The sequence below is a fragment of the Pseudophryne corroboree genome, chromosome 8 (assembly GCF_028390025.1).
Source record: "Pseudophryne corroboree isolate aPseCor3 chromosome 8, aPseCor3.hap2, whole genome shotgun sequence".
Classification (NCBI taxonomy): Eukaryota; Metazoa; Chordata; class Amphibia; order Anura; family Myobatrachidae; genus Pseudophryne; species Pseudophryne corroboree.
In genome coordinates this window covers 215309786-215326497 of record NC_086451.1, presented here as the reverse complement: position 1 = coordinate 215326497, position 16712 = coordinate 215309786, and the positions used below count along the sequence as shown (strand labels likewise).

The following is a 16712-nucleotide window of genomic DNA, read 5'->3' as shown; positions in this document are numbered from 1 at the left end:
CTGCACAACATACAGGGACTTTGAAGTGGAAGCGGTGTCAGTAAGCCCTGGAACCAGAATAGGCTGGTTGATGTGAAATGCAGACACCACCTTTAGAAGAAATTGCTAACGAGTTGTGAGTTCACCTCTATCTTCATGAAAAATCAAACAGGGGCTCTTGTGACGGTCTTCCACATAAGAAACTTTACATCAACCTCCTGTAAAGGCTCAAACCATTCAGACTGTAGAAACTGCAACACCACGTTGAGATCCCAAGGTGCCGTGGGAGGCACAAAGGGCAACTGGATGTGCAGAACACCTTTCAAGAACGTCTGAATCTAAGGAAGGGAAGCCAACTGTTTTTGGAAGAAAATGGACAAGGCCGAAAGCTGGACTTTTATGGAGCCCAGGTGTAGGCCCACATCCACACCAGACTGCAGAAAAAGCAGAAACCAACCCAGTTGAAATTCCACCACAGGAATGTTTCTGTTTTTCCACCAAGACACATATTTCTCCAAATCCGGTGGTAATGGTTAGACGTTACCCGTTTTCTGGCTTGGATCAGGGTAGGAATTACCCTGTCCGGAAGTCCTTTCCGGGCTAAAATTTGATGCTCAACCTCCATGCAGTCAAACGTAGCCGCGTTAAGTCTTGATAGATGAACGGCCCCTGTTGCAGAAGATCATCTCGGAGAGGTAGAGGCTACGGATCATCCAGAAACATGTCCAGTAGATCCGCGTACCAAGCCCTTCTTGGCCAATCCGGAGCAATGAGAATTGCCTGAACCTTTTCCCTTTTTATTTTGAGAATTCTTGGGATCACCTGGAACAATACCGCCTGAATGTCTTGTTGAGACGAGAGGCCATCATGTTGATTTGTGGAGTTCCCCACCTACATGTCACGCACCCGAACACCTCCGGGTGAAGGCCCCACTCTCCTGGATGGAGGTAGTGTCTGCCGAGGAAATCTACTTCCCAGTTGTCTACTCCCAGAATGAAGATCGCAGACAATGCCACAGCGTGTCTTTCTGCCCAGAGAAGAATCCGTGTTACCTCTGACATTGCTGCTCTGCTCTTCGTTCCGCCCTCTCGGGTTATGTACGTTACCACTGTCACATTGTCCGACTGAACCTGGATCGCCTGATCTTGAAGATGTGCTGCCTGTAGAAGGGCGCTGTATATGGTCCTTAGTTCCAGAATGTTGATTGGAAGAATGGTTTCCTGACTTAACAATTTTCCTTGGAAGTGTTCCCCCAGGGTGACTGCTCCCCAACCTCTGAGGCTTGCGTCTGTGGTTAATAGAATCCAATTTTGAATCCCGAACCTCTGGCCCTCGGTCAGGTGAGAAATCTGGAGCCACCACAGCAGAGAAATCCTGGCTTTTGGCGACAGACGAAGCCTCTGGTGCATGTGGAGATGCGTTCCGGACCATGTGTCCAACAGGTCCAGCTGGAAGGGTCTGGCGTGAAACCTTTCCGTACTGCAGGGCCTCGTAAGCGGCTACCATCTTTCCCAGAAGGCGAATGCATATATGCACTGATAGACTGGTTGGTTTGAGAACATCCTGCACCATCGACTGGATCACCACTGCCTTCTCCAATGGAAGGAATACCTTCTGTACTTCCGTATCCAGTATCATTCCCATGAACAGAAACCTCTGTGTTGGTTCCAGGTGAAATTTCGGCAGGTTCAGAATCCACCCGTGTTCCCGGAGAAGCTGAGTTGAGAGGGCAATGCTTTCCAACACCCGCTCCATGGATGGTGCTTTTATCAGCAGATAGTCCAGGTACGGAATTATGTTCACTCCCCGTTTGCGGAGGAGGAACATCATCTCCACCATTACCTTGGTGAACACCCTCGGAGCTGTGGAGAAGCCAAAACGCAGAGCCTGGAACTGGTAGTGACAGTCCTGTAAGGCAAACCTGAGATAAGCACGATGAGGCAGTCAGATCGGGATATGAAGGGATGCATCCTTGATATCCAGAGACACCAAGAATTCCCCTTCCTCCAGACTCGAGTTCATCGCTCTCAGAGACTTGAGGTTTAAAATGGATCTCACTGAACTATCCGGTTTCGTTACCACAAACAGGTTGTAATAATACCCTCTGTTCCGTAGCCGAGATAGAACTGGAACAATGACCTGAGTCTGTATCAGTTTTTGAATTGCATCCTGTAAATTTACACTTGCCTCCTGAGAAGCTGGTAAGCCTGACTTGGAGAATCTGTGAGGTGGGAGGTACTGAAACTCCCGTCTGTATCCCTGGGCGATGAGCTCTTGGACCCAGGGATTCTGGCATGATGTCGCCCATACGTGACTAAAATCTTTAAACCGGGCTCCCACCTGCCCGTCTTCCAGGCAGAGAGGTCCACAGTCATGCTGAAGGCTTTGAGGAAGCAGAACCAAAGTTCTGTTCCTGTGAACCTGCAGTTGCTTGTTTTCTGGGTTTACCTCTATTGCCTTTGAAGGCTGTAGAAGAACCCTTGGCTTTATTTAAAAATTTTGCTGTCCGAAAGGACTGCAGAGTCGGAGCAGAATAGGCCTTCCTAGCTGGGGGAGCTGCGGAAGGAAGATATGTAGACTTACCCGCCGTAGCCTTGGATATCCACGTATCCAGTTAGTCACCAAACAGGGCCTCGCCTGTGAAAGGTAGGCTTTCCATCCCCTTTCTGGAATACGCCCGTACACGGACGTAGCCATAGGTCCCTGCATGCAGACACTGCCATGGCCGTGGTGCGTGCACTGAGCAATCCGATTTCTTTTATGGTTTCCACCATAAAATTTGCAGAGACCTGTATATAGTGCAGGAGTAAAAGTATCTCACCTCTTGGTAAGGAATCTAACCCCTCAATTAGGTTACCCGACCATTTTGCAATGGCCCTAGTGATTTAAGCACAAGCTATAGTATGTCTCTGGACCACCCCCGCAGCTGTGTATACAGACTTGAGAGTGGTCTCAATCTTGCGGTCAGCCGCATCCTTTAAGGAGGCTGCCCCCGGGACCGGTAAGACTATCTTACGGGACAATACACAGAAATTTTGGGAGGCATACAACCCTGGGCGCTTATATTCGGTGATGAAAACAATATGGTGCAATCACTGTTCAACTGTTTCAGTGTCCTTCCGTCAATCAGCTGTATGCTTGATTTTCATTCAGGAAAGTACAATACATGAAAAAAACAAAAAAACAAAACAGGATTTTAATACCTACCGGTAAATCCTTTTCTCCTAGTCCATAGAGGATGCTGGGGTCCACTTCATGACCATGGGGTATAGACGGTTCCGCAGGAGCCATGGGCACTCTTTAAGACTTTTCAATGGGTGTGAACTGGCTCCTCCCTCTATGCCCCTCCTCCAGACCTCAGTTATAGGAACTGTGCCCAGGGAGACGGACATTTCGAGGAAAGGATTTACTTTAATACTAGTGGTGAGATACATACCAGCTCACACCTCAACCATGCCGCACAACATGGCATTCAACAGAACACACGCCAACAGGCATGAACCAATGACAGCAACATGCTGAAACTTATAACACAACTTGTGTAACTCTAATAACTAAACTGCAGGTAAATTACACACTGGGACGGGCTCCCAGCATCCTCTACGTACTAGGAGAAAAGGATTTTCCGGTAGGTATTAAAATCCTGTTTTCTCACACGTCCTAGAGGATGCTGGGGTCCACTTCATGACCATGGGGTTTATACCAAAGCTCCAGTATGGGTGGGAGAGTGCGGATGAACTTGCAGCACCGATTGACCCAACTTGGGGTCTTCATCGGCCAAGGTGTCAAACTTGTAGAATTTTGCAAATGTGTTTGACCCCGACCAAGTAGCTGCTCGGCAAAGTTGTAATGCCGAGACCCCCCGGGCACCCGCCCAGGATGAGCCCACCTTCCTAGTGGAATGAGCCTTCACCGACGTCGGTAACGGCAATCCAGCCGTAGTATGAGCTTGTTGAATCATACCTCTGATCCAACGCGCAATAGTCTGCTTGGAAGCAGGACACCCAATCTTGTTGGGAGCATACAGGACAAACAAAGACTCTGTTTTCCGAATTCAAGCTGTTCTAGCGACATAAATCTTCAAAGCTCTAACCACATCTAGAGACTTTGACTCAGTGAACTTGTCAGTAACTACTGGCACCACAATAGGTTGGTTTATGTGGAAAGATGAAACCACCTTTGGAAGAAAACGTTGACGCGTTCTCAACTCTGCCCTATCTTTATGGAAGATCAGGTAAGGGCTCTTGTGAGACAAGGCCCCCAATTCTGACACCCGCCGTGCAGATGCCAATGCCAAAAGCATCACCACTTTCCAAGTGAGAAACTTCAACTCTATCTCTCATAGAGGCTCAAACCAATCCGATTGAAGGAACTCTAACACCACATTAAGGTCCCATGGTGCCACTGGAGGCACAAATGGAGGCTGGATGTGCAGAACCCCTTTCACGAAAGTCTGAACCTCTGGAAGAGAGGCCAATTCTTTTTGGAAGAACACTGACGAGGCCGAAATCTGGACCTTGATTGACCCCAATCGGAGGCCCTCCTCCACACCAGCCTGCAGAAAATGGAGAAAACGTGCCAAGTGAAACTCTTCCATAGGAGCCTTCTTGGATTCACACCAAGACACATATTTTCTCCAAATACGGTGGTAATGTTTCGACGTTACTCCTTTCCTGGCCTGAATAAGTGTGGGAATGACTTCTTTCGGAATACCCTTTCGGGCTAGGATCCGGGGCTCAACAGCCATGCCGTCAAACGTAGCCGCGGTAAGTCTTGATACACGCACGGCCCCTGCTGCAGCAGGTCCTCTCGAAGAGGAAGAGGCCGAGGATCTCCTATAAGCAACTCCTGAAGATCTGGGTATCTGGGATCTGGGTATCTGAGGTACTGCCCTCCTTGGCCAGTCTGGGGCAATGAAGATTGCTCGAACCCTTGTTCTTCTTATGATTCTGAGAACTTTTGGGATCAGCGGAAGCGGAGGGAAGACATACACTGACCGGAATACCCACTGGGCCACTAGCGCATCCACCGCTATTGCTTGAGGGTCTCTCGACCTGGAACAATATCTCTGAAGCTTCTTGTTGAGACGAGATGCCATCATGTCTACTTCAGGAAATCCCCAAAGACTTGTCACCTCTGCGAAGACTTCTTGGTGGAGGCCCCACTCTCCTTGATGGAGATCGTGTCTGCTGAGGAAGTCTGCTTCCCAGTTGTCTACTCCCGGAATGAAAATTGCCGACAGAGCTTGTACATGCTTTTCTGCCGAGAGGAGGATCTTCGCCACCTCTGTCATTGCCGCTCTGCTTTTCGTTCCGCCCTGCCTGTTTATGTACGGGACTGCTGTTACATTGTCCGACTGGATCTGCACGGGATGATCTTGAAGAAGATGTACCGCTTGTTGAAGGCCGTTGTAAATGGCTCTCAATTCCAGCACGTTTATGTGAAGGCAGGCTTCCCGACTTGACCATTTTCCTTAGAAGCTTTCCCCCCGAGTGACAGCTCCCCAGCCTTGGAGACTTGCATCCGTGGTTACCAGGACCCAGTCCTGAATCCCGAACCTGCGTCCCTCTAGTAGGTGCGAACTGTGTAGCCACCACAGGAGTGAAATCCTGGCTTTTGACGACAGGACTATCTTCCGGTGCATGTGTAGGATCCCGACCACTTGTCCAACAGGTCCCACTGGAATACTCTGGCATGGAACCTGCCACCATTTTCCCCAACAACCGAATGCACTGATGGATCGACACACTTGATGGCTTCAATATCTGTTTTACCATTTTCTGGATTTCCAGAGCCTTTTCCACCGGAAGAAAAACTCTGAACTTCTGTGTCCAGAATCATCCCGAGAAAAGACAATCTCGTCGTCGTATCCAACTGTGACTTTGGAAAATTTATGATCCAATCGTGTTGTTGGAGTATAGACAGGGAGAGTGTGATGTTCTGTAGCAACTGCTCCCTGGATCAGGAGATTGTCCAGATAAGGAATTATACTGACTCCTTTTTGACGAAGGAGGACCATCACCTCCGCCATCACCTTGGTGAATACCCTCGGCGCCGTGGAGAGACCGAAAGGCAACGTCTGGAACTGGTAATTGCAATCCTGAACCGCGAATTTCAGATAAGCCTGGTGAAGAGGATAAATGGGAACATGCAGGTAAGCATCCTTTATGTCTACCGATACAATGTAATCCCCCTCCTGCAGACTGGAAATCACTGCCCTGAGGGATTCCATCTTGAACTTGAACCGTTTCAAGTAGAGATTCAGATTATTTAGGTTTAGGATCGGTCTGACCGAGCCGTCCGGCTTCGGAACTACAAAGAGGCTTGAATAAAAGCCCTCCCCTTGTTGTGGCAAAGGTACCAGGACTATGACCTGGTCCTGACAATTTCTGAATTGCCGTCGTTACGGCTTCTCTTTCTGGAAGAGAAGCTGGCAAGGTCGATTTGAAAAATCGGCATGGGGGAACGTCTTGAAACTCCAGTTTGTACCCCTGGGACACTATTTGTAACACCCAGGGATCTAGGCCAGATTGAATCCAACCGACTGAACAGTTTGAGACGTGCCCCCACCCGAGCGGCCTCCCGCAAGGGAGCCCCAGCGTCATGCTGTAGATTTGGCAGAAGTAGGGGTAGACTTCTGCTCCTGGGAACCTGGAGCTGCTGTGGACTTCTTTCCCTTTCCCTTACCTGCAATGAAGGGGGAACCTCTCGCTTTTTTATATTTACTGGGCCGAAAGGACTGCATGTGAGGGTGATACGTCTTTTTTGCCGGTGCAGGCGCATAGGGCAAAAATGTCGACTTACCTGCTGTAGCCACCGAGACTAACGCATCCAGTCCATCGCCAAATAAGACCTCACCTTTATATGGGAGAGCCTTCATATTTCTTTTGGAATCTGCATCCGCGTTCCACTGGCGAATCCACAACGTCCGCCGAGCCGATACCCATGGTAGCGGCTTGTGAACTCAAGAGTCCAATATCCTTCATTGCTTCTAGCATGTATGCGGCCGCGTCTTTGATATTCCCTAACTTAACTCATCTTTATCAATCATGTCAATTTCTGATGACACGCTTTCTGACCATTTTTCAATAGTGCGACTCACCCACGCGCAAGCAATTGTGGGTCTGAGTAGCGTACCATTTGCAACATAAATGGATTTCAATGTAGTTTCCATTTTGCGGTCTGCCAGCTCCTTTAGTGAAGCCGTGCAAGGTGCAGGGAGAATTACCTTCTTTGTCAACCTGGACAGAGCACTGTCTAACAGAGGGGGTGACTCCCATTTTTTTCTGTCGTCCACTGGCAAAGGATAAGCTATCTGAATTCTCTTGGGAATTCAAAATTTATTTTCAGGATTCACCCACATCCCTTCAAAGAGAGTATTAAGCTCGTGGGAAGGAGGAAAAGTGACCTTGGATTTCTTTTCTTTATAGAAATAAGCCTTCTCCTGAGGTACAGGAGTGGCTTCCGTGACTTCCAGAACTTCCCTTATAACTACAATCATATACTGTATATTTTTTGCCAATTTATGATCTATTTCTCTGGAGTCAGTATCGTCGACACAAGAATCAGTGTCCGTGTCGGTATCAGTATGCACAATATTCGCAAATGGTCTCTTATGTGACCCAGAGGGGTCGCCTGCGGATGGAAGAACAGAGCCCTGAAAAATCACATCCTCCACAGATATTCTCCAGCACTCAGCATGAGATTCAGACTTATCTAATCTCCTATTGATATGATGCATACTATCACGTATTTCTTTCACCCATGCAGGCTCTTGGTGTGCCGGCAGCGCCACCACATTACAACTCTGTGTCCCTAAAATGCCTTCCTCCGGGGAGGAACTCCCTGCCTCAGACATGTCTTACACACGTGTACAACACACACTCACAGACACACTGGGACTTATAGGGGACAGACCCACAGTAAAATCTGTCAGAGGGACACAGTTTAGGAGCAGCCAGTTCACAACCCAGCGCCAAAGAAAAACTCCCCGTGCCGCAAACTTTATACACAGAGACAAAATCCCTGTGTCGCGTACTCCGTAAACAGAAACCTTTTAGCGCTATTATATTATGAATATCTTTTAGCACCCAGGCCCCCCCTTTTTTCACCCTGATACTTGTTAAGAAGTGTAGGAGGACCAGCTTCTTCTCTGCAGTCTGTGAATTAGAAAAAATGGCGCTGAACAGTGTGCTGGCTGACTGAGGAAGCTCCGCCCCCGCAATGGCGCGTTTCTCCTCAGAGATTTTTCACATAATATTTATACTGGCGGGGGTAGGGCTGTGCCTTGGCATCTTATGCACCCTTTTTTCCAGTTTACGAGGTTATTTGCTGCCCAGGGTGCCCCCCCCCCCCCAGCGCCCTGCACCCTGCAGTGCCTGTGTATGTGTGGACAGCAATGGCGCGCTGCGCTCCCGCCAGCCGCGCGGTACCTCAGCCGTCACTTTACTTGATTGAAGATCTGTCTTCTTACACTCACCTGTCTTCTGACTTCTGGCTCTGTGAGGGGGGGTGACGGCGTGCTGTGGGAGTGAGCATCTAGACACGGCTAGCGTTCAGTTCCCTTCAGGAGTTAATGGTGTCCTGTCAGCCAGAAGCAGAGCCATGAAACTCTTCAGGAAGTTGGTTCCTACTTCTGCCCCCTCAGTCCCACGAAGCAGGGAGACTGTTGCCAGCAGTTCTCCCTGAAAATAAAAAACCTAACATAATAAGTCTTTTCAGAGAAACTCTGTAGAGCTCCCCTGGAGTGCATCCAGTCTGCCAGGGCACAATTCGAAAACTGAGGTCTGTAGGAGGGGCATAGAGGGAGGAGCCAGTTCACACCCATTGAAAAGTCTTAAAGAGTGCCCATGGCTCCTGCGGAACAGTCTATACCCCATGGTCATGAAGTGGACCCCAGTATCCTCTAGGACGTATGATAAATATAGATAGTGTAATACAGTTTTGGTGAAAATTCAATGTGTGTGACTTTTCTCGTGTCTAATTTCGGGCTTTCACTTGTCAGTGCAACCCTGTGAAATGAAGGAGTGTGGACAGCCAGCATTTTTCCTCCATCCACAAGACACTAACTCTGGATCAGGTAATCTCTAAATGAAATGTTCCCTTTTCTTGGAGAAATACCCCAGAGATTTAGCTTGGATGTTTTTTTTATTATTTTTTTGTAAATTTGCATTTTTATCTTGGAATTTTTTATTGTGTTATTGTCATATTGGACTTTTTTCCCCTACCGATTGGGGCTTTTGTACAATAAATTTTTACGGTTTTAAGAAAAATCCTGGTCCTTTTGTTATGAGAGGAAGTCTGAAAGTGAAAGAAACCTTGATGCACCTTTGTAAACCCCGTCTGACACTGTGAGTAGGGTACGCATTCTACACCTTCAGTATAAGAACATAGAAAGATACCTTGATGTGGATAGAAACTACCAATTTTGTGCGAGTGGGGGACGCTCATCTTTTAAATCTATGACCACAATCTATCGATCAATAAGTACGCTATTTCATAGTCAGTATGACCTGTAAGGTTGTGAAAACTAGAATACACATCGGAAAATTGTTCTTTCTGTTTTGGGTACACACGGATTAAAATCGTGTCATCTGGTCTGGACGACAGTACTCAAACCTTCCAAGAAAGATACCTTGATGAGCTTCATATCGTATATGACATTGTGAGTGGGTACGCCATTCTTTATTGCTCAAAGATACCTTTATGAATTTACTCCACATCATTTGCATAGTGAGTGGGGTACGCCTTTGTTTATATTGTGAAGTGCACATTTCACAGGGTTGCACTGACAAGTGAAAGCCCGAAATTAGACACGAGAAAAGTCACATACATTGAATTTTCACCAAAACTGTATTACACTATCTATATTTTTTCTTTTTTTTCATGTATTGTAATTTCTTGAATGAAAATCAAGCATACAGCTGATTGACGGAAGGACACTGAAACCTTTGAACAGTGATTGCACCATATTGTTTTCATCACCGAATATAAGCGCCCAGGGTTGTATGCCTCCCAAAATTTCTGTGTATTGTATATTGTTCAGATGTATGGTGACATCTAGGGTTGTCAAGTAATCTAGGGCAGCTCTATTTTAGCGCCAGTACAGCAGGGATCCCCTGCCCATTCCATATCTTACGGGACAATCTAGATACCGATGCGTCAAAAATCGGTGGGTTTTCCCATTTTTTCCTATCGTCCTGAGGAAAAGGGAAGGATGCCAGTAACCTTTTAGGGATCTGAAACGTCTTGTCAGGATTACGTTTCTTCAAATAGGGAATTTAATTCCTTAGATGCAGGGAAAGTAGCAGAGGATTTCTTTTTTACATTAAAATAAGATTCCTCCTCATCCTCTGTCAGGGATGTGCAGGACATCTCTAATAGCTTCTATCAGGGCCTGTATACCCTGTGACAAAGCTGCATCCCCCCTCCCGAGTCCACCTCACCCTCAACGTCTGATACATCATCATCAGTATCAGTCTGCAGGATATGGGCCAGTGTACGCTTTTGTGGACAAATGGCAGGGGTCTGAGACGCCGGAATAGCCACTGGATCTCTATTCATCAGGTCATCTACCGACTGTCTTAAGTATTGCGTCTCCTTCTCATTTTGGGATAATTTATGGGAAATATTCGAGATCATCCCTTTCAATGAATCTAACCATACAGGCTCAGATCCACTAGCCTGAGAATGTGTACTGTCCTGAGTACACTGCAGTGATCCCCCTGAGTGAGAAAAACACTCTGCCGTGTATGAGACACACTCCTTTGACATAGTAAAATATGAAAGAACCCACACACACAGGACAATAGGTTAAAAGCACAGTTAACCCATACAGAGCCCTCTAGGGAGACACAGAGTATGATGGAGCCAGCCACACCGCGCCCCTATAGCTAATTTTCAAGTTTAGCTGGGTCGCAAACTAAGCACCCGTAATAGGGGCTTACTATACTATTATTGCTCCCCCCCCTTGCTATGAGCCCCTGGTACCGCTGAGGTGATCTGGAGTCTGCCAGCCTGTCTGTGTATAGCTGCCGAGGGAAAATGGCGCTGGTGAGCTGCTGGATCCGCTCATAGTGAAGCCCTGCCCCTTAATGGCGCGCGATCTTCCTGGTCTTTTTATACTGGCTGAGGTAATATTTCTGCTTTACAGTGGGTTAAAACCCCTGTAAGATGTACTGCCAGTGTGGGTATTAATAGTTATGGCTTCAGCTCGCCCCTCACAGCAGACCACGCAGCACCCTGCATGTTTCTGAAGCCTGGAGCCACAGCCTGCTTGTCAGTGCTACGCTCCTACTCTTGTGCCGCCATTACAACCGGCGACCCGGTAACAAGGACGCCGGCCACCTACTCACCACTCTTCTTACTTCTGGCTCTGTTAGGGGTGGTGGCATGCTGTGGGTCTGTACGCTCGCAGTGGTGGTGCTTGTGGATAGGACCCTCAGTAGCTCAGTGTCCTGTCAGCGTGGAACGGGACCATTAACCCTATGGAGGTTGGTCCGTTCCCCCCCTAAGTCCCACGAAGCAGACTGTCTGGTGCCAACCAGACCTGCCTGAAATAAAAAAAATAAAAAATAGAAAATAAATGCAGAAAACTCTTCAGGAGCTTCGCAAACGTGACCGGGTCCTCCGGAAACATATTCTAAACTGAGTCTGGTAGGAGGGGCATAGAGGGAGGAGCCAGTGCACACTATTGATTTCTTAAAGAGCCCAAGGCTTCTAGTGTACCCGTCTATACCCCATGGTACTAACGTGGACCCCAATATCCTCTAGGACGTAAGAGAGCCTAATAAAATATTTGGGTAATATTATAAATCAGAGTGAACTGCTTTAACAAATGTAAACGCAGGAACATCCAGGGCTCTGGTGTTGGTAGGGACGTGGAGTTCCACGCATTAATAAACCACTGATCAGGTTTTTCATTTCAGTTTCAGAGAAAAAGAATTCACAACTAATAATATAATGTACACTTGTTGCCGTCTCCAAATTATAAAACAGGTAATGAAACTAATCTATACAAGAATAAACACAGCCATGGTTAAGAAAGTAGAAAAAAAAAAAAAAGGTCAACATATTTTCTTTTTGCTAGTCTACTGCAATATAGTGCGACATCAGACATTTATACTATAAACATACTACTGTTTCTGAGGTGGAGAGATGGTGGTGATATCGGCCCGAGCAAGGTCATTTTGCATGGAAGTAGGACATCAGGGGTATATTTACTCAAGTGTGGGTTTATAGAAGTGGAGCTGTTGTGGACCAGCAACCAATCAGATTCTACTTATTTATTTAGCACCTTCTAGAAGAAAAAAATAAATAAATAGAATCTGATTGGTTCTAGAAGAAAAAAAATTGAATCTGATTGGTTGCTAAGGGCAACATCTCCACTACTTTAAACCCACACTTTAGTAAATACACCCCTGTGTCTCTAGGGACTGCATTTGTGCACATCGCATTAAAATTTCTTACATGTTGGGACAATAATCATAAGAACACCCTGCCTACAGTTCTTTCCTAGAGGTATCGACTTGAAAGAGCAACGTGGGAGTGGTATAAAAGTTCTACGGTAAATAGGTAAACAGTCATTAAGTCAACCCCATATGGTTGACATATATAGGTTCGACAAGGTCAAAAGTTCGACAAGTTTTTTTTTAAACTGTTGTTATTTTGTATGTTTAACCATGAGACCCCAATTATTCGAAACATGTACACTCGCCACGCTTCGGTAAAGGTGCCTCGCTCTGCTGCACTTGCCATAGGTTACAATTCCCAGTCATAGTCCATGTGTATAGTAAGACAAGCCACAGTTGAAAAAAACATGGAAAAAAACAAACACCTCAAAACATGTGTCGAAAACTGTCATATCGACCTTTTGAAACTATTGACCTAAAAGCTCTGTCTACCTTTTACCTGTCGACCCTATACATTAGTCTGCTAAACCATCTTCCGGGTTGCAGCGGCTGTGTGACGTCACACAGCCACCGCAGCCCGCCCGTCAAATGGTCTGGACACGCCTGCATTATCCAGACTGCGCCCCCCCATCCCAACGCCGTCATGACACCCTTTAAATGCAGAGTCGACACCCCCTCCCACCACATCAATGCCTCTGCCTGTCAATCAGGCAGAGGCGTTCGCACACGTGAGATGCTGTCGCATCTCACTGTGTGCGCACACGCAGTGCGGATGCTGCGCGTGTGCACATTCCACAGGGCTTTAGCATGCGAATGCAATCGTACCTGCGTTCCATGCTGAATTAGGCCCTAAGTACACGCATTAAGACTATTGGTTTGCAGGCCACAAGCATCCTATTCAAGTATCCCAGAGTGCTCCCAACTTTGTATTATCTAAAAAAATACTGAAGATATAAATAAACTCTCCCATTGTCATCTCAACATATCTACTGTACATATCTGCATCTATAGTATTTGAAAGCTGTACACATTTGCTCCAGTATATTAAATATAAAGGATTTGATGACTTTACCAAAAGTAGACCAGGCAAACATTGCAGCCACAATGACCAGTCGCAGGATTAATGTAGTCAGATTTATACTCGCCAACAGCAGGAGGCGGCACAACAACATCGCCACAGTGAGAGGCAGGATGCAGTAGCCCAGCACACACAAGCTTTGGAAGAAAGAGCTGAAAGAGACATAAGAAACCATTTAGACATTAGCAATTTACAGTCAGTGTGCTGCTTTATGTAGGCAGTTAAGACTTCTCACAGGGCCTGGTCCTACACTTAATAGACAGGGCGCTTCCTCACAAGGGACAACCTATTCCTCTCCTTCACTGGAATGGTAAGTAGTTGTAAACAGAGGATCCATTCAACTCTAGTAACCTTTGGTTTTGGGACTCCAGTCAAATAGCATTCACTTTAATACCAGTTCCCATGTGTGACTGTAACAGGTTATCTGGATCTCTCTGCATAGCAGCAGTGTGCCCACCTGTGAATGGGCTTTTTCAGCAAGATAATGGCTTCATTGTATAAAAATAGGAATGTCTTGGATTAGTACCAGGGACATGACTGTGAATTCACTTTAATGCACTGGTCTGATCAGTCAACAAATCTTAATGCTTGTTTGCATCTGTGGAATGGAGTAGAATTCTAATTGGTAATTTGCAGGAACATTTATCAAGGCTCCAGCATCCCTGTGCTATTGTCTTTACCTTGCAGAGCCCATGAAAATGGGGGCAGCAAACTATAAACAGATTGATATAATAGAGGGGTCGCTTCACGTAAATTCAACAATACAAGAGGAACTCTTCTAAAAGGATGATCCATGTGTAACAACTTCAGAACAGAACACTGTCTGGGACAATAAAAACTTATGCCCAGGAGAAAGCAAATATAACCCAAACTAATGTTTACTTCATTTTCTAAAATGTATTCCTGTGCTATGGTTTTCATACCACATTGGTCCTTTCCAGTCCAATAGTACACAACCATTTTCTTTCATTTACATAAGCTATGAACAATTAAAAGGAAATAGTTGACTAATATTGCATGTCATCTACAATATGTAGAAAAAAGTGATTGGACACCGACCGCAAATAGATCGAGATTTTATTGAAGTCATTACTTTGTAGGTCCACCAGTGCAGTGATTACTGCACACATCCTTCTTGGATTTTCAATTTCAAGACCCTGATCCCACAAGGGTTGAACGATACAGTGGAGTTAAATAATTTTTAAAGGCTAGGTACTTTTATGGAGGGTTGAGAAGTAAGTGAATATAGGTGCATATCTCCTTGTACTGCTGAAAATTGGAGATGAAAGTTATGTTAAATATCTTTTTTTATTTTATTTCATATATGTTTTTTATGATGTGTACGTATATATATATATATATATATATATATAAAATTCTGTAGTGTATATATATTTATATATGTTTTTTATGTATGTGAATATTTTTTATGCACATGTTTTAATAGGTATGTGGCGCTATATACTCATATATGGAGGTTTGTAACATAAGAATCATATATATGCCCAATGAGGGCTAATTAACGGCTGATGTATTGGAGATCATGAACTATATGGCTATATCCTCCAATATCAATGTGTGTGTGTATGTCGCTATATATATATATATATATATATATATATATATATATATATATATATATATATATATACACACACACACATATATATATATATATATACACACACATATATATATATATATATATATACACATACATATATACAGGTTGAGTATCCCATATCCAAAATGCTTGGGACCAGAGGTATTTTGGATATCGGATTTTTCCGTATTTTGGAATAATTGCATACCATAAAGAGATATCATGGTGATGGAACCCAAGTCTAAGCACAGAATGCATTTATGTTACATATACACCTTATACACACAGCTGGAAGGTCATTTTAGCCAATATTTTTTGTAACTTTGTGCATTAAACAAAGTGTGTCTACATTAACACAATTCATTTATGTTTCATATACACCTTTTACACACAGCCTGAAGGTCATTTAATACAATATTTTTAATAGCTTTGTGTATTAAACAAAGTTTGTGTACATTGAGCCATCAAAAACAAAGGTTTCACTATCTCACTCTCAGTCAAAAAAGTCTGTATTTCGGAATATTTGGATATGGGATACTCAACGTGTGTGTGTGTGTGTGTGTGTGTGTGTGTGTGTGTGTGTGTGTGTGTGTGTATATATATATATATATACACATATACACACACACATTCATTTGTATATGGGATTTATTTAAATATATTCAAATATCTTTATATGAGGCTTTTTAATATAAAGGGAAGAACCAATATGTCCGCTGAGGGTGGACAAAGATGGCCACTAATTTATTCCTAAATGTTGAAACATTCAGATTGGTATGAATGGGAAAGGTGGCCGCCAGTATCCAGGATGAGGCTTGTACTGATTTGTGAAAACGAGGCTTGAGTATTAATGCTAAAATGTCCGACGGAGGAGATATAAGGAAGGAGTCCAAAACGAGGCTTGAAGCGCACGAGTCAGTGCGCATGCGCAAGGTCGCGCGGTAGATTGAAATCTTGGGTGCTATATAAACACAGCCGGCACAGCACGGGTCATATGAACTGAGGAAGCCGCTGAGGTAGTGTGAAGGCGGAGAAACGCGTTTTCTATTGACTGTACTAAAGACGATCACCTCCACAATAGGTATTGTGCTGTGGAAATCATAAATCCAGTGTGTGTGCAATATGGGCTAATACCAGCAGAGGGAGCCTGAACACTGTGACAACTTATTGAGATATCAGAGGGAACTCCACTCGACCTGCACAATGGGGGTAATTCCAAGTTGATCGCAGCAGGAAATTTTTTAGCAGTTGGGCAAAACCATGTGCACTGCAGGGGGGGGGGCAGATATAACATGTGCAGAGAGAGTTAGATTTGGGTGGGTTATTGTGTTTCTGTGCAGGGTAATTACTTGCTGCTTTATTTTTACACTGCAATTTGGATTGCAGATTGAACTCACCACACCCAAATCTAACTCTCTCTGCACATGTTATATCTGCCTCCCCTGCAGTGCACATGGTTTTGCCCAACTGCTAACAAAGTTCCTGCTGCGATCAACTCAGAATAACCCCCATTGGGTATATCACCAACAGAGGGAGCCCGATTACTGAATCAATACAAGCACTGCAATACTCTGGAGGTGACGTAATAGCAACTACACATGGTAATTACCAACTACTCCATTTTTGTGTGCACACTTATAAA

General features: G+C 45.1%; 1 protein-coding gene across 2 annotated transcripts in view; it reads right to left on the bottom strand.

The window, feature by feature from the left end:
- YIPF6 (Yip1 domain family member 6) overlaps nucleotides 1–16712 on the bottom strand; it is a 79207-nt gene that overhangs the window by 38055 nt on the left and 24440 nt on the right. For both annotated transcript variants that reach the window (XM_063937078.1, XM_063937079.1), the window contains exon 6: nucleotides 13462–13619. In XM_063937078.1, coding sequence (XP_063793148.1) covers nucleotides 13462–13619 — 158 coding nt within the window. The remainder of the gene's footprint in view (nucleotides 1–13461; nucleotides 13620–16712) is intronic.